Source organism: Crotalus tigris, unplaced genomic scaffold, assembly GCF_016545835.1.
Source record: "Crotalus tigris isolate CLP2741 ecotype Arizona unplaced genomic scaffold, ASM1654583v1 scf7180000017611.44802233496:7321179, whole genome shotgun sequence".
Taxonomy (NCBI): domain Eukaryota; kingdom Metazoa; phylum Chordata; class Lepidosauria; order Squamata; family Viperidae; genus Crotalus; species Crotalus tigris.
In genome coordinates, this window is record NW_024096511.1 from 194,342 (window position 1) to 212,230 (window position 17,889).

The 17,889-nt window shown below is 38.8% G+C and overlaps 2 protein-coding genes across 12 annotated transcripts in view; one reads left to right on the top strand and one right to left on the bottom strand.

The window, feature by feature from the left end:
- Positions 1-5,969, top strand: part of REPS1 (RALBP1 associated Eps domain containing 1) — a 43,957-nt gene extending 37,988 nt beyond the window's left edge. For 6 of the 9 annotated variants that reach the window (XM_039322894.1, XM_039322877.1, XM_039322866.1 and 3 more), the window contains 4 exons: positions 87-182; positions 1,149-1,297; positions 2,683-2,788; positions 4,667-5,969. In XM_039322894.1, the coding sequence (XP_039178828.1) occupies positions 87-182; positions 1,149-1,297; positions 2,683-2,788; positions 4,667-4,735 (420 nt within the window). In that variant the 3' untranslated portion in view covers positions 4,736-5,969. Of the gene's footprint in view, positions 1-86; positions 202-1,148; positions 1,298-2,682; positions 2,789-4,666 lie in introns of those variants that run through there. The other 3 variants (XM_039322904.1, XR_005554237.1, XM_039322913.1) reach the window with 3 other exon arrangements.
- Positions 5,964-17,889, bottom strand: part of ECT2L (epithelial cell transforming 2 like) — a 46,530-nt gene continuing 34,604 nt past the window's right edge. Inside the window, exons 19-22 of one of the 3 annotated variants that reach the window (XM_039322831.1) lie at positions 16,711-16,776; positions 15,310-15,395; positions 13,542-13,714; positions 5,964-7,344 (exon numbers count right to left, since the gene is read on the bottom strand). In XM_039322831.1, coding sequence (XP_039178765.1) covers positions 7,214-7,344; positions 13,542-13,714; positions 15,310-15,395; positions 16,711-16,776 — 456 coding nt within the window. In that variant the 3' untranslated portion in view covers positions 5,964-7,213. Of the gene's footprint in view, positions 7,345-13,541; positions 13,715-15,309; positions 15,396-16,710; positions 16,777-17,889 lie in introns of those variants that run through there. The other 2 variants (XR_005554226.1, XR_005554229.1) reach the window with 2 other exon arrangements.

The following is a 17,889-nucleotide window of genomic DNA, read 5'->3' on the forward strand; positions in this document are numbered from 1 at the left end:
CCATGAGTCCTATCCTTCCATAAATTTGAAGAGCTTTTTCATCCTTAGCCATGATAAGTTTCTGGAATATGTCTCTGACTCTTTAGGTAGAAAAGCCCTCTGATACTGCAGGATCTATAAGAGTTGCCAAAGGAGACGGAAGAATAGAAGACAAAACAGTTTCTACTACCCCTGCAAACATGGTATGCAACATGCTAACAGGTGAACATATCTTATAAAATGTATTAATCGTTGCCCAGAAAGCAATTCATTCAGGTTTATTTTCTTTTCACCATTTATAAATAATGAGCACAGAGCCGATAAGCTTTTCTATTAAAGAACTGAATAACCATGGAAAATCAAGGAGTTAGCATGAGGTGCAAAATGGCTGCTCGTTTTTTTTTTTTTTTTTTTTTTTTTTTTTTTTTTGCAGCTGAGGTCTTCAGAGACATTTATGAAAATTAGCTGCTTCTACCAAGTGAGATGACCTCTAAGAAAAGGTCCTATATCTCTAGGAACACCTACCTTACAGCTTGTAGAATTGTGTGTGGTCTCTTATTAAAGAAACTTACAGAAAGATCTTTTTAAAAGCCATAATTAATTGTACTAATTAGTTTAATCACTAGCTATTTGTGTGTGTCTGCCTGCCATCAAATCAGTGTTGATTCCTGGCAACTGAATGGACTTGGCAAGATTTTGGAAGTGCTTTGCCATTGCTCTCTTTCAAGAACTGAGAGAAGGGGGCTGGCCCAGGTAACCTACATGGCTTTGTGCATAAGATGGGACAAGAACTCAGTCTCCTGGTTTCTAGTCTGGTGCCTTAACCACTACATCAGTGGTTCTCAATCTTTCTAATGCTGTGACCCCATAATACAGTTCCCCATGTTGTGGTGACCCCCAAGTGGGTGTGGCCACCAATAAGAGGGAGTAGGACAGCTCGGGAAAAGGGAAAAAATGGCGGACAGTGTGGTTTGGCGACCCCCGTGAAATGGTCGTTCGACCCCAAATGGGGTCCCGACCCACAGGTTGAGAACCACTGCACTACATCAAAGCGGTTCTTATAGCTTAAATAACTAGTATTTGTAATTACTTAACCAACTAATTTTTCTGAAGTCAGGTGAAACTTAACTGCAGTATGTATTCATCAACCACGATGACTCTCTTTTCAGGCCAAAGGCACTACACCTCTAGCACCACCGCCAAAGCCTATCCGCAGAAGGCCAAAATCCGAAGATGAGCTGAGACCTGAAGTTGAGGAGCATGCGCAGAAAACAGGTGTCATAGCTGCTGTTCTTGCTTCTCAGCCATCTATTCCTAGGTAACCCAAGATGTGTATGAGTATCTCTAATACTGAGATATTTTCATTTTAAATAGCAAATAGATTTATTAAAGAGGCCTATAAATGGTCTGTGATGCTTGAGTCCTCCAATTGCTAAGAAAGGCAGTATACACAAACTTTGATCTGCACACAAGTTTTAATCTTGAGGCTACAGGGGAAATTACTACAGAATATTTTGCAAGCTACTTTTGCAAGTGCCTATTTATTAAAATTAAATAAAATATCTGTGAGTTCTGTATAAGGATGGAATGAAATGGCTCATGCAAACTAACCGATGCACACACACATACCCTTCTTTCATCATGTGGAGCTTTTTTTATATATGATTGAGAGAATGCCCAACTCTTGGGGTAACTTTTTCCATTTGGTGATGTTCTAAACTAAAATTGGATTCTAAGGTGTGTCCAAGAGGAAAGTTGAAGATTGAGACCTTTGGTATTTTTCTAAGTTGCAATGGTCAAAGTGCAGGATAATGTGCTTTTGATTTTGTGAGCTGTTTCCCTGTAAAAAAAAACCAAACCCCTGTGATTTTGCTTCTTAATTGGGGGGGGGGGTTGTTCTGGGCAGGCCACAAAACAGGAGATTGGGAAATTCATTTGGCCACCACCTACATTTACACAGACAGTCATATAAACTGGTACTGTTTAAACCAGGCATGTCAAACTCACAACGTCACATGACATCGCACAAGGTATCGGGACTTTTCCCCCATTGCCGGCAAGGGGGTGGGCGCGGTTTCAGCGTGACGCATCCGGCCCATGGGCCAGCAATTTGACATGCCTGGTTAAAACTGTTGTTGGAAACATGTTCAGTGATTTTTGAAGCTATAAAGTTGTGAAATATAAAGGATTCAATCCAATGAAATGTGCAGACAGCAGCTTTGTTGTTTCAAACACTTGGAAAAAAGCTGTTATATATAATCAGGGAGCAGAACCCACACTCACTGGCATTGATGTTGTTACCCAGATGGGTAATGAAATGTCTGGAAGCAAACGAGAAAGTTCAGAAAGCAGCAAGGATTCCACAGTTCCTGAGCTACAGATACTCTGTTCTGTTGGAACTTGCAAAATAGAACAATTCAAAGATGATTTTGAGTTGTTCAACATGGGATCTCTTCATAGAAAAAAAAGAGTCTTAGAAAGTGCCAGCAAACGGATGTAAGCTTTAAATACTTCAAATATTAGCTCTGTAATCTGAGAAAACAGAAGGCCAAAATTATAAAAGCCATTTTCTTTACAGTTGTACAATTAAGCACATTACAGAGCTAAGGAATTTAACAATATTGTGTTCAAAACAACTTGAGCTTTTAGGGGAGAAAAGTATTCCACAGTTCCTGAAAGTTGTTTCATGAAATGTCTCCTCAGATCAGTGGGAAAGGACAAGAAAGCTATTCAGGCATCAATTAGACGCAATAAGGAGACCAACACTGTTTTGGCCAGACTGAACAGTGAATTGCAGCAACAATTAAAGGTAAGATAATTGACAAGTTATTATGAGATGTTTTACAAACATACATTCTTCTTCAGTATTGTACTTTCTGTTTAGCAGACTTGTAAAGAAAAGCCCAGTATCCACAGCTCATGCTTTCAATTCTTATGTTTTTTCGGAGATTCAGTTACTTCATATAGTTTAAGTTAGCTGTATTCAGGCTCCAGAGCATGTTGGAAATACTTAAACTTAATTACAAGATCCATGAGATTGGGGGGGGGGCAAGAAGGGAAAAGAGCCATTCAGTTTGACAAGTATTCTATGTATGAATGAAGTTGTTGACAGATATGTTCTCAGTCATTTCATTGAAATGGTGGAAGATTTTGACTGCAGATTCACAGAGAATGTAAGCTTTTAATTCTCAGTACATTTTCCCAGCAAAATAGGTTTGCAGCATTAGCTGCATTAAAGAACAACTACTCAAGACAATAATGAATTTGACTACCTCTAAACTGACATCATATGCAGTTCATACATCCAGTAATAATAAAAAAGCTTACAAACTGTACTCAGTGAGTACTCCTCAATGGTACTACATCCACATGGAGAGAAGCATTGGGGTACCACAAGGGTCCGTCTTAGGCCCAGTACTTGTCAATATCTTCGACTTAGATGAGGGAATAGAAGGGGAACTCATCAAATTTGCAGATGACATCAAACTGGCAGGAATAGCCAACACCCCAGAGGATCCAGAAAGATCTTGACAAACTTGAAAACAATTGGCCCTGTCCAACAGAATGAGTTTTAATATGGAGAAAAGCAAACTTTTACATTTAAGCAGGAAAAATTAAAGTTTTAAGTAAAATTGGGCGAGACCTAGCTCAAAAACAGCAACTGTGAGAAGGACCTTGGAGTCCTAGTAGACGATCACTTGACTATGAGCCAGCAGTGTGCAGCAGCAGCCAAAAAAATTAATACAATCCTGGGTTGTATAAACAGAGGCATAGAACAAGATCATGTACCACTTTATAAAACCTAGTAAGTACCACTTTATAAAACCTAGTAAGACCACACCTAGAATACCGCAACCAATTTTGATCACCATACTACAAAAAAGATGTTGATACCTTGGAAAAAATTCAGAGAAGAGCCACTAAAATGATCAAAAGCCTGGAGACTAAAACATTTGAAGAACGGCTGCAGGACTTGGGTTTGGCTAGTCTAAAGAAAAGAAGAAACAGGGGCAACATGATAGCAGTATTCCGGTATTTGAGGGGCTGCCACAAAGAAGAGGGTGTCAAACTATTTTCCGAAGCACCAGAGGGCAAGATAAGAAACAATGGTTGGAAACTGGTTAAGGAGAGAAGCAACCTGGAATTAAGGAGAAAGTTCCTAACAATGAGGAAAATTAACCAGTGGAACAGCTTGCCTTCAGAAATTGTGGGCGCTCCATCACTGGAGATTTTTAAGAAGAGATTAGACAGTCACTTGTCTGAAATGGTATCGGTTCTCCTGCTTGAGCAAGGGGCTGGACTAGAAGACCTCCAAGGTCCCTTCCAGATTCTGTTCTATTCACTAAATGTAAAATAGTTTTGTTGAAACAGTTTGTTTCAGTATTTCTGTATTGATTTACTTTTTCTCTTGCAAAGAAACCACAAGTGTTCCTCCCTAAACAAGATTATTGAACGTAATTGCTGACTGATGCTATGTTTTTAAGAAAAATATAAAGAACACTTTTTAGGCAGAAATTTTGCATACTGAAGTAAAAGTTGTGTCTAACTTCACTGTCTTATATTATTTGCATAAACACGTTTCTCTGCATAAAACCAGCAAAATATGTATAATTGTGCATGCATGTGCATGCATATGTGGTAATGCACTTTCATTGTGGTATCTAAATGGCAAATTTCTCCTTTCTAGGATGTCCTGGAGGAGAGAATTTCACTGGAGGTTCAACTGGAACAGCTTCGGCCCTTCTCTCACTTATAAACCAGTTGCCATTAACTGTGAAATAATTAACTCTGAAACAGAAAATTGGGTAAAAGGCCTAATTAAAATCCCACATGTTTCACTCAGTGCACTCTTAACATTTTTGTTGTGATTGATATGTCCTCTGTCCACAGCTGTATTTAAGTAACTTTTTATAATTTTAATACAAAGAATGAAATAAGTGTTTCCTTGAATGTTCACTATATTGGCACTGCCAATTTTCCCATTTTCTTGGGAGGACACAATTTTTAAGTTGGAACCAGATTTATACAACTTAAGTGGCCTATATCCCAAACTGGAACTGAATACTGAATGAATTTTCTATATTTCACGTCAAAGCATCATAAATAAAAGCATCCCAAAAGCTACCTTTATCACAGAAGCACATATATTTATCATAAATACCTTTTACACATCTGTCTTACTGTGTAAATGGAAATTAGCCAGCTGTGGTCATCACTGATCCCCAAATCAGAGTTTGCAGTCTTGCAAATCATTAGTAATTTCAGAAGCCTATTCTTTTTGAGTAACCCAATATCTTCCAAGTCCAGCCTATATTCTTTTATACTTTGCCATACCAAATTCTGTTGTCCTTGCCTGTTGATATACTGCGCGTGTGACCACAGCTTGACTATTGTTAAAATGTTTGCATTCATGATGTCATTTTGCAGTCTGCCCACAAGTGTTTCTCTTCTGTGAAAGGATCGGGTGTTGGTCTCAGTCATGCACTTTTCCTGAACACCACATATAGTTGCATGCTTTGCACATTATCCTTTACAAACTGACACATCCACCAAACGTTACTGTAACACTCTTTGTGGTCAAGAAATGTGTCAGTACCTCAACTCTTTCCCAGTCTTCCCCCTCTACTCCTCACCCACACCCCCCACACCCGAGTTGTGTTTCTTAAAAAGTTGGGTTCTTATTTCTGTTCATGTCTGCAGGCATTATTTTTCTGCTTGTAGACAGGCTTTGTTATTAACACAAAATTTCCTGAGTGTATCCTGCTATTCAGGTTGATGTACTGTATTAGGATTTGTTGTATATTGTATAATACACACCCTTTTGATCTCATATGTAAATTTGCATTAATGCTGACTAACAGCAGATATTCTATTTAATGGCTTATTCTGGCTGTGGGAACATAGATGTTAAAATGCATGGAAGTATCTCAGCAGAATCAGAACTAGCAACTGTGTGATTTTTACAACAATAAAACAGCACAATATTTTAATTGGAGTTAATTCTTTTAATTTGGCTCAATAACAGAAAACAATTGACTTTTGTACATTTTTTTTTTACTGAATACGGAGTCAGTTAAGGCTAGAACTGGGTGAGTTCATACATTATGATAGGATAAAATAAAATAAAAAAGATATGTTTAGCATTCTGTGTGAACCAGACTAAGTCTGGTTGCAGAATTTCTACTAGTCTTTAAGATCACTATATGCTACTGATAGTCATATATTCACTAATAAAAATTGGAAACAAACTTTTTAGTAGAAAATATCAAACATTTAGGAAGAAGCAAAAAAATCATAAAAAGTATTCACTGCACATGCAAAATAATATATTCAGAATAAAATATAATGCATCATGCAGTTACATTAATGGTTCACCAGTCTTTTTCTACATATTGTATAGCATAAACAATATCAGGTCATAGCAATATAATTTATTATTTTACTAAACATATGAAAGGTCTAGAAAGGTAGTTATATCCCTTATATTCAGTCATTGAAACAAAACCACTTTATTTTCACAAATTTATTTTGAAGCTCATGAGGACTTGGATATAATGTGCGCCTGCCTTATGCTCAATCCTGACATTCCATATTCAAATCCAAAGATTCCAGATCTTACACAATATTTAGTTTGTAGATTTCCTCCAGCATTAATCAGTATAAGTGGCAGATGCCTATCCAGTACTTGTGCAAGATATGGATGAGAGCATAGGGATAGTGTTTGAAACAATTTCTACTGCAAAATTGAAATTTTCACATATAAAATTTTGACTGCATAAGTAAAGTCCAAAATCAGCCAAGATGTATCTTATTGGTGATAAGGAAAAACTTAAAAAAAACTTCTGATGTGTTATTTTAATAACCACGTTCATAACCTATGACTCAACCACAACCTCCTGTCATAAATCATTATATATATTTATTTCACACTAAATTTGCTTATAATAAAAAAGTTATTGCAGTTAATGGTCACATCCACCATGTCATTAGATCATGAGAAAAATACATGGAAAGTATACAGGCAGTCCTCATTTAGCAAATGCCTCATACGCAAACATTTGCAGTTATAACAGGATTGAAAACTGTGACCAATTGTCACATTTACAACCCTTGTAGGTATATAAAACAGGAAAACTCAAATAAGATCATAAACACAGACATGGGTTTCACTTAGCAACTGCTTCACTTAATGACCAAGTTGTCAGTCCCAACTTGAGTCACTACATTGCCTTATTCAGTTTACATCCTGACTGATACTACAGTGAATTGCTTTTTGTAATGCAGAAAACCATACAAACTTGTCTTCATCTGTAGAACAAATCCACTGATGTCGGGGCCCTTGTAAAAGAAAAGCATTCTTGATATCTGAAAATAAGCAAACAAAAATTGTCATTAATTTAGATTCCTTAAGAATGTTTCTTAAGTCAACATGTGCAGCAGTTAAAAATTAAAATAGACATACATTGCAAAAAAATTCTCATGATAGCGTAAGCATTACTTGTTCAGTGTTCGTAAAGTGGTTATTGTGAAATGAATTAAAAATTGGCTGCCTAGCTAAACCTAGATTTGTCATAAGAAGACATTACAGGCATCCTTGCATAGAATGTCTGAAAATTCCAACCTGTATGAATGTATTAAGAGATTTATATGGCTGCCTACCTTATCTGTCATAACTCTGAGCAGCTTTCAACAAAACATAGAAGACATAAGCTAGCCGCCAGAAATACACAATTTATCCCAAAACAATACTCCCCAATACATAAATGATTGCAATCGGTGAGCTCCAGTTTTCCCCTATGTTGAGCCTTTCAAGGCCTTTTGGAAGACTAAAAGGCTCTGCTGAGGAGACCGACTTCCGAGGTCCTACTATAGTGGTGGCGAACCTATGGCACGGGTGCCAGAGGCGGCACTCAGAGCCCTCTCTGTGGGCACGCATGCCGTCACCCTAGTCCTAGGCCTTCAGCTGGGTTTTATAAAAGCTTTTTGCTTTAGGCCTCCGCCGCCATGTGCAAAAAAAAAAAAAAAAAGGTTCAGTCAATTTCAACTTCTCACAGGAAAAAAAAAAGATCTTGCAAAGTTGGAATTGATTGATTGAACTTTTTAGTCCCACTCAGTCTGCCGTTACCACCGCAGCCACGCCCACCTAATGGGCCACACCCAGCCAATGGGCCACACCCACCTGGCACCCAACAATGCATAAGTGGGTTTTGGGTTGCAATTTGGGCACTCGGTCTCTAAAAGGTTCGCCATCACTGTCTAGATCAGACATGTCAAACTCGAGTTTTGCCATTGCTGGCAATGAGGTGGGCGCGGCTTCCACATGACATGTCTGGCCCGCGGGCTGGCAGTTTGACACCTCTGTACTAGATAACATTTAAGGGAAGGGAACTGGAGCACTGATTATATCTGACCTGGCGGCACAGGAAGAAATCCTCAGATATCTTCAGAGGCGGTTCTGCATATGACCTGGCCCATGCCATGTATTGACCCATATATAGTTTCAGCCTTCCTGTGAGGTTCATTAGGAGAATGAGATCCTCATGTTGTTAGAGCTAGGTAAAAGACTTGTCTTATCTGTATCTTTCCAAGATGCATAGGAAGTTTGTCCAAACTGACCTATCGCCGGTAATAATTAAATGTAAGACTAAAGTGAAATCCTATTTTTTCCCATTCTTCCACACCTCCAATAAGAAATATTTAAATTATAAATAGTGCTCCCAAATGCTTCTCATTTTAGGAACATTTTTAAAAGTGAATTATATTTTCCCTGGGATGCACTACTCCAAAAATTAATAACTGAAAGGTGAGGATTTTTAGTGTGCATATGCGCGCACGTATGCATGCCCATACGTCAGTTGTAACTGAACTAGTCCCCTCAGTATTCTTGGCAAGATTTTTGGTTTGCCTTTTCCTTCTTCCTAAGGTGCAGAAGGTGTGTTTGGCACAATGTCACCCAGCTAATTTTGTGCCTAAGGCAGGATTAGAACTCGGTCTCCCAGTTTATAGACCAATACCTTAACCGCTATACCAAACTGGCTTGTCTAGAGGTGAGATCACAGGTGGGTGTACTTAATCATCTAAAGGAAATGACTTAGGAAACTAAAAAGCAGAAATGTACTTCCTTTATGATGAACTGTCTGGAGTCAGATGCTGTTTATCTGGCTTTAAAGCAGTGGTTCTTAATCTTTTTAATGCCGCGACCCCCAACCGGTCGTAAGTCGAGGTCTACTCAACTGGTGCAGCACCGTTTGCAGAATGGGACTTTTGGTGGGCTCAGCAGGGCAGAGACAGCCTGGACAATTCCTATTGGCTTTTGAAAGCCAATAGAATTAGACTCTATTCAAGAGAGTCTATTCTATGGGCTTTCAAAAGCCAATAGAATAAAAGGGAGTAGCACAGCTAAGGAAAAGGGGGAGAAAATGGCGGACTGCGTTGTTTGGTGACCCCCGTGAAATGGTCGTTCGACCCCCAAATGGGGTCCCAACCCACAGGTTGAGAACCACTGCTTTAAAGGGAATTCCAATTTGAACTGGTTGAAGGATAGTAAGGGTGCATATGAAGGATCAAGGAAAGTACCAATAGCTTTCTCAGCTTCCCATTAAAGGCAGTTCTGGACCTGTCCTGACATATCCTGACTGCAGAAGTAGCTACTCTAATCTACAAATACTGGCTCAACAGGAAACACGTCTGCCAAAGTGAGGGGGCTTTCCATCCAATGTTTTGCTTTGGTTTTTTTTGTTTTGTTTTTGTGAACTGTTAATGATTGGAGTCAATGATCTATTTGTTTTAGAGCAAAAAAAAAAAGGCCCAGTATGCCATCTTGATATATAGTAGTCCCTGATTTACAATCATTCATTTAGTGACTATTCAAAGTTACAGGCACTATAAAAAGAGAGTTACCACGATTAGTCTTCACACCTAGGATCACTGCAGCATCCCCACAATGAAATGATCAGAATTCAGTTACTTGGCAATTGGCCTGGATTTAGGAAGGTTGCAGCATCCTGGGGTCATTCTGCTATTTGCTGCCTTCCCAGCCAGCTTCTGACAAGCAAAGTTAAGAGGAGAACTCCAGATTCACTTAATGACTGTATGATTCACTTAACAACTGCAGTGATTTGCTTCAGCATGCAAAAAAGGGTTGTAAAACTGGGTGCAGCTTACAAAACAATTGCCTTCCTTGCTTCTGTATAGGACCACAACCTTAAGGTCTCTTGCCAACTGAATACCCTTCAACCTACTCTCTATTTTTAGAAATGACAATTTCCCCTCCAAAGTGGTAAAGACTGTTACAAGAAGCTTTAAGGTTTTATAAATCTCAGTCCAATAAAACCCTTCTAAATTTTTTTTCCAGTCATCGTCCAAGATATTTGAATTCTAAATGGATTACATAAATTCCATATGATTTTTGAGTCACACTGTCAGGTTGGGACTAGGCCAATTCGCTGTGGCCAATTCGCTGCAGGACAACTTGCCAATTGTTAAATTTTAAGTGTTCAGCTTAAGTCTAACTTAGTTTGATATCTTTAGTAAGGATTACTATGTGGTTATTGACTTCTAGATGTTTGGCTTAATTCTGGCTCTACTTCTAAAATGTAGTCAGGATAGATCCATCTTTAGGTATATTTGATACAAATATTTTTGCTTTCACTGGAATATTTTTGGTCAAATTACTTTGCCTACAGTGTGCAAATTTATAAAAGGCTCAGGCTTTTATCCTTGAGCCAAATTTTCTTTCTTTCTTTCTTTCTTTCTTTCTTTCTTTCTTTCTTTCTCTCTCTCTCTCTCTCTCTCTCTCTTTCTCTTCCTTTCTGTTTTTCTCTCTTTCTTTTTATCTTCCTCCCTTCCTTTCTTTGTTTCTCTCTTTTTTCTTTTTTTCTTCTCTCTCTCTCTCTCTCTCTCTTTCTTTCTTTTTCTTTCTTTCTTCAATTTCTATAGCCACCCATCTCAGTCAATGACTTATATATCCTAACCTAAGGGAACCAGAACGAGGATAATGAATGCATTCATTACATTACTGACCAGTTGTTTTTAACTACCATCAGTTTGATTTGTATTGTTCCGTTCTTTCTTTGTGTCTGAGTACACATGCTAGTTTGTATTCTAAATGGACTTCCAGAATTTCAAATAAAACCTTGAGGGATTTGGATATGATTTAGCATCCATTCCAATGTTATACGCTCATTTTGATAAATCTGCCACCCCAGCAGCAAATGCTGAGACTTACAGCAGATTCAGAGTGAAAATGTTTGGATATTTTCTCTCTCCTACATCAATAGGGAAAAGAAAAACAACAGTCACAGTAAGAGAAAGGCGAGGGAACTGAAATTCCTAAAAACTACATACTAACAGCTCTTCCCATCAACTACAGGTAGTCCTCGACTTAGACCACAGTTGAGCTCAAAATTTCTGTTACTAAGGGAGACATTTCTTGAGTTTTGCCCCCTTTTAACTTTCTTGCCACAGTTGTTAAGTGAACCACTGCAGTTGTTAAATTACTAACACAGTTCTTAAGTGACCCTGGCCTCCCCATTGACTTTCCTTGTCAGAAGGTCATAAAAGGTGACCCTGGGACACTGCCACCGTCATAAATAGGAGTCAGTTGCCAACTTGATCTGAATTTTGATCACCTGACCACCATGGGAATGCTGCAATGGTCATAAGTGTGAAATACAGTCATAAATCATTTTTTTCAGTGCTGTTGTAACTTTGAATGGTCACTAAATGAACTGTTATACGTCGAGGACTACCTGTACACTGACGAGAGAATATTCTGTTATAGGTAGTCCTCGACTTAAGAGTCACAACTGGACCAGAATTTCTGTAGCTAAGCAAGGTGGTAGTGAAGTCAGCTGTACCAGATTTTACAACCTTTTTTGGCCACCGTTGTTAAACAAATCACTGCAGTTGTTAAGTGAATCACATGGTTGTTAAGCAAATCTGGCTTCTTCCATTGACTTTGCTTGTTGGAAAGTGGCTGAGAAGGTTGAAATTTACATCAGTCCAAGGTGACGCAACAATTGTAAATACATGGCAGTTGCCAAGCACCCGTATTTTGATCACGCAACTATGGGGATGTACAATGGTCATAAGTGCGAGGACTGGTTATACGTCATTTTTCTTCATTGCCTTTGTAACTTAACTTTAAAATGGTCACTAAGCAACTGTAAATTGCTTGTAAATTAAGGACTATCCATACACAGCTGATGGAGAAGCCAAACAAAAGGCATCTGAAGTAAAGCAGAAAATCCGGTCCCATTTTTTTCCCCAAAAAGCTTTTCACAAGGAGAGTTACAGAATACCTCTGCTCTTTTATATTGCATCCTCATGAACATAACAGAACATTACTATTTTTATCCACTCAAAATACTGTCTTCCCTTTCCTAAAGGGCATAGCTTTTGCAATCCATGGATCCTGTCTTTCAAGGAAGTGGGAATTAAGCATCTCCTGCCAGCTCCATTGTTCGCTGACCAAAAAAACACCACCCTAAGTCTCAATCAGCAGTATCTGGGGAAGGGGGGGGAGGATGTGATGAAACTCAAGTCAAGATGGTTATCATGAAAGCATCACCAAAGTCCCACCCGTTTTGTATCTGCATCAACGTCAGACATGCAGACAAGGGTGTGGAACTTCAAGCAGACTGCCACCTTCAACTGAGGCTCAAATTCCCAATTTGTTTCTTAGGTGAGCAAATACACTTCAGAAATTGCACCCCCATTGGGCAAGTGGGCTGGAGATCATTAAAACAGAGCTTCTCCTGCTACATAAAAAAAAAAAAAACACACTGCAAAAATGTCAGGTTCTGCCATCTTCAGTATGCTCCGCTTCGCTGGCATTCTGTCATAAAATGCAGCGAAAGGCGAGCTTGGGGAGGTAGGTGGGGAAATGGTAGGGTGGCAGGAACCATAGGTGTCAGTCTGGAACAGACTGGCCAATCAAGGACGGAGCTGTGAGGACGGAATGCAAAACTCCACCAAAAAAGTGCCAAACCTCAAAGGCGTTCCCAAAATATCTAGTTCGAATATCATTGGACACTGATGGACTGGTCAAAACAGGAGGGTCAGGGAAGAGGGGAAAATGCAGGCTTTGTGTGGGGATATTCAGGTCCAGCTTTGCTTCTGCTGTAACCACTTGACTTTGGTAAAAGCAAACCTTTCTCTTCAAAATTGAGTCAAGGGTCTTTCTTTCCTAAATGCTCAAGTCAGAACAAGCCTACTTTCAAAAGCAATGTTGTATGTAATAAAGAAAAGTGAGCCAGTTTGGTACAGTGGTTAAGGCATCAGACCTGAAACTAGAAGACTGGGAATTTTAATTCCTCCTTAGGTAGGAAGCCAGCTATGCAAACCTGAGCCAGCCCCTCTTTCTCAACCCTATAAAGAAGACAAGGGCAAAGCGCATTTGAAAATCTTGTCAAGAAAATTGCAGGAAGTTGCCAGATACACAGGTATCACATAGTTTGATTCTGAGAATGTATTATTTCATTAAAAATATATATTTTTAAAAAATGTCTATGAATGCATTCAACATTTTTTTTACTATTTTAGAGTAATGAAAAGCATACATTTAGAATCTGGAATATCTTCAATCTGGAGCTGATGGAGCATTATTGTAGCCAAAAACTGGTAAGTGACCTTAGGAATTTGTTCAAAGGGCTTGTAGGAGATGTTGCGTTGTGAAATAACAAGGACATCATTGAACAGGAAAAGTCTAAGATCGTGGGTATGCTCATACAACCTGAAGGATTGAATTGAAGGATTAGTTTTGTTATCCATGTTAATATAATTTATAAATAATTTAACTGCCACGGGAGAACATTCAAATGCAGTAAACATTTTTTTAAAATGCATTATAGTGAATGTTTATAAAAGTGTACTAAACAAAAAAAAGTCTATATACCTTAAAAAGTATAAGACAACACAAAACACAAAATTTTTGGATTACTACAATAAAATACAGAAGTTAACAAGTTTCATCCAATACGCATGAAATATTTCCCTAACTGCTCAAAGCTCAGCAAGGATCTCATTAAAAAGGCTGATTTGTTGTATATTTTTGGAATGTTAGCGGCACACGTATGGTTTTGCCCAATGATATAATTATATCACTGTTAACCGTTGCCCTGTATTTATTTTTTTAAAATCTTTTTATTTATAAATTTGTAAACCATATCAGTCAAGATTACTCTAAGCCAGGGGTGTCAAACTCAATTCCATTAAGGGATGCATCAGCATTATGGTTGCCCTTGGCGGGCTGGGTGGGTGTGGCCTATTGGGTGGGTGTGGATGGAGTGGGTGTTGCCTACTGGATGGGCATGGCTAGTCTACATTGTTTGTGTCAAGGGTTCCTATGGGAGCCTGGGCAGGATCTGAGGGTCTCTGGCAGAAGGGGGTGGGACCGGGGCAAGCACCAAGGCATGGTCCATTTCTTCATTCCTCACAAAAGGTGACACCTTCCCAGCATGCACCCAGGGCAGGGCCGACATAGCAGGGGCTGGTTCCTCGCTGTTTCTAGACGGCCTTGTGGAGCTAAGACTGAATGCATTTCAGCATAGATGGCCACCACAAAATTGTACATTGGCTCCCGGCCGGCCTGAGCCAGGACCAAGGCAGCAGGGGCTATTTCCTCACTGTTTCCAGGATGACTTCGCGGGCCACATGAAACCACTTCGCGGGCCGCATCTGGCCCCCGGGCCTTGGGCTTGACAACTGCAGCTAATGCATTGGTAATAGTAACATACAATAAGAAAAATGCAATAAAAAAGTAGATTTAAAATTAGGATTAATATTTCTAGCAATAGGAGGTTCTTAAGTCCCAAGGATTTTCATATCTGCCAAATTCCTATGAGCCTCCAGAAGGACAGGGGAAGGGAAGCTACCCTTGCATTGGGGACCAAGCTGCTCCAGAATAGGGGAGTCCCTGAAGAGAATACCCACTTTCAGATCCCTTGAGGATGGGAACCTTCAGTTATTGGTGTAGGCACTCTTTGTGCCCTTGAATTGGGTGGGCAGAATCTCTATGGATAAGCAATCTCAAAACTACCCAGAGATATACTGTAGGGTTTTATAACTGTGTTTATATACTTGTGTTTATGTTTATATTTGTATTTTTCTTTTTCTTTAAAAAAAAAGATTCATTGCGCTCTAACAAGGAAAGTATGCAACGTAACACATTATTTACCCAATAAATAATTCAATACATTTAGCATTTATTATCTTCATGGTCTCTATTTAGAAAGAAGAAAACCTTTAAGAACAAACAGTGGAACACTTCTATAATGCTAGACCTCATTTTGTTTATATTAACCTTAATATTTTTACTGATGCATTTACCTGAATTGCAAATTCGTTCTATGAGAACAGTTTAGCTGGGCCACATCTTGAGCCATAATTAGATATCTACTGGCTTTCAATAACTGCTGTGAATTAGAACATTAAAAATTATTGTTACCAAATTGATTCATTATGTTTTAGCTATTATGCATTTAATTGCAAGATTTATAAATCACAGACTTCTAAAATGTTTAAACATTGAAAGTACTTTCTGACATATTGAGCAATATTCTTTGCCTACTCTATTTCTTGTTTCAATCTGTATGGTCACCCATTTCAACATCATGATTGTAGGTGTCAAACAGCAATTTAAAAACATATCAACAACACTCCAATAAATACATAAATGGCTGCTTCTGATTCACCAATGGATGGTTACAGTGAGGGATCCAACATCTGATCCATGGGCAATAAATCAATACATCAATCCAACCATCCATGGGCTGTCTCATACAGTATATTCCAATTTCCAAGTCAAGTGGTACCGGCTTCTGGAGATAATTAGGGTCTGAAATAGGGAGAAACAAACTCAAACAAACTAACAACATCCAAACCATGGCAATAGATATTTGCTTGTGTTTATTGCTAGGATCATAATCTCCCAGAATAGGTTAATCCTTGAGTTGGGAAAGGAACTTCTGGGTTAACAATTCCTGCTAAATCAGCATGTAGAGCAGGCATGTCAAACTCGTGACATCACGTGACATCGCACGACATATCGGAGCTTTTTTGCCATTGCTGGCAATGGGGTGAACACGGCTCCGGTATGATGAAACCGGCCTGCGGGCCGGCAGTTTGACACCCCTGATGTAGAGGCTGTGGCCTGGGGACCTATTCCTCAGTTTTGCTGGCACAATAGTTGTAGTTTACCTACCACAATGAACTGGCAACAGTAACTTAAACCCAATCCACCTTGCAGCTGGGCTATCACAATGAGCTCAACATGGAGCTGCCTTTGAACATGAGTCAAATACTATAGAATTAGTATTAGACTTAGAATACTTATTCCTAGTCAAGGACACTAATTACTATAGAATAACATAGCTCTTTGCTTGAATGGGATTTTAGCCTAGTCAAATCTAATAAGTCAGCCATTGTGTTTTACTTGCTATAATTTTTATTTTCATGGTTTTATTGTACACACTGTCTTGTATTTGACACATTCCCATTTTGCACTTTTAATACTTTTCCAATCAACTTCCCCATTCATAGAAGGCATTTACTTTTCTTTATCATTCTATCAAAATATATTTCTTTGACTAGGTCAATTGGTTTTATCTTTGTCATTTATTGTTGAACACACAAAACTCATCCTATGGAAACATCTTCTGCAATTATCACAAATAAATGTCCTGCACTTGTTGGGCATTTTGGTTCATATAAACAAAGCTGATTACTTACAGGTCCTCCTTGGATACACCGTTGCACACTCAATAGTTGATCATTTCTGCCCACATTCAGTTTCAACTAGAAAATTTAATATATGGGAATTAAGTTATTGCAAGGATCTCTTGAGAGGGCTATGCTAATCAAGAAGATATTCTTGGACTTCTGGTTTGCCATCATGGCGTCTGCGGACGCAGGAAGACAAGCTCCGTCTTCTGTGTCTGAATTCGTCCTGCTGTGGGACCCTGGAAAAGGTCGAAGGTCGCCCTGTAGGGGCGACAAGCAAGGAGGGGACCCTTGCTTGATTGTGGGAGGGTGGCAGCCCTTCTGTTTGATCCAGGGCAACTCTCCAAACCAGCAGGAGAAAGACCAGCCATAGCAATATGGCTCATCACTAAGCCGCTGACAGCCGAAGTCAAAACCACCATCATGCACCTTTAAAGCAACGCAGCTGAAACTGGGTGAGATCTGATCTTCTCTTTGAGACTTTAAGTATCTTTTCCTTTAAAAGCTGCCCAAAGTATTTTTCCCCCTGTGTGGAGAGAGGGAAGGGAATTTCTACTCCATCCTCTAAGAAAAGCAGCGACTACCTACCCAGGGGAACAACTATAAGAACAATTTTAATCTAATTGGATGTATATGCTTTTGAAACTTGGGGGCTAAAAGTTTTCCTATTCTTACTGGAGACATTTGTTTTTATCTTAAAAAAAGAAATAAATCTTGAAAAACTATCATAACAACTTTGGACTTAAAAAGCTTTAAATGGCATCAGTGACATCTTGTGGCAAAGTATGGTATTACAACTTGTTATTGCCTAAAAGAGACTTGGCTTGAAGCCCAGAGTCTAGAAAAAACTTTTCTGACCTTGATAGATACCACTTGTGAAAAACTCAGCTGCAAAGAAGGAATTTTGGGTGGCATAGCTGACCTGTTTGAACTATGAATATAAACCTTTACTGACTTTCAGAGCTGTACGTAGGAATTGCTTTCCTGTTTCTCTACGTGAGAAGCATTTGTTATTACACGAGATGCTGGAATATCTTGGACTATAAATTCTTACTTGACAAATAATTTCCACTATAAAGACCACCTATAACATGTGAAATAGATGTCCTATACCCAGTTATAAAAACAAAAAACTATTTTTAACGTTTGATTCTAAGGTCTTCAGCTTAATACACTATCGAGAGATTA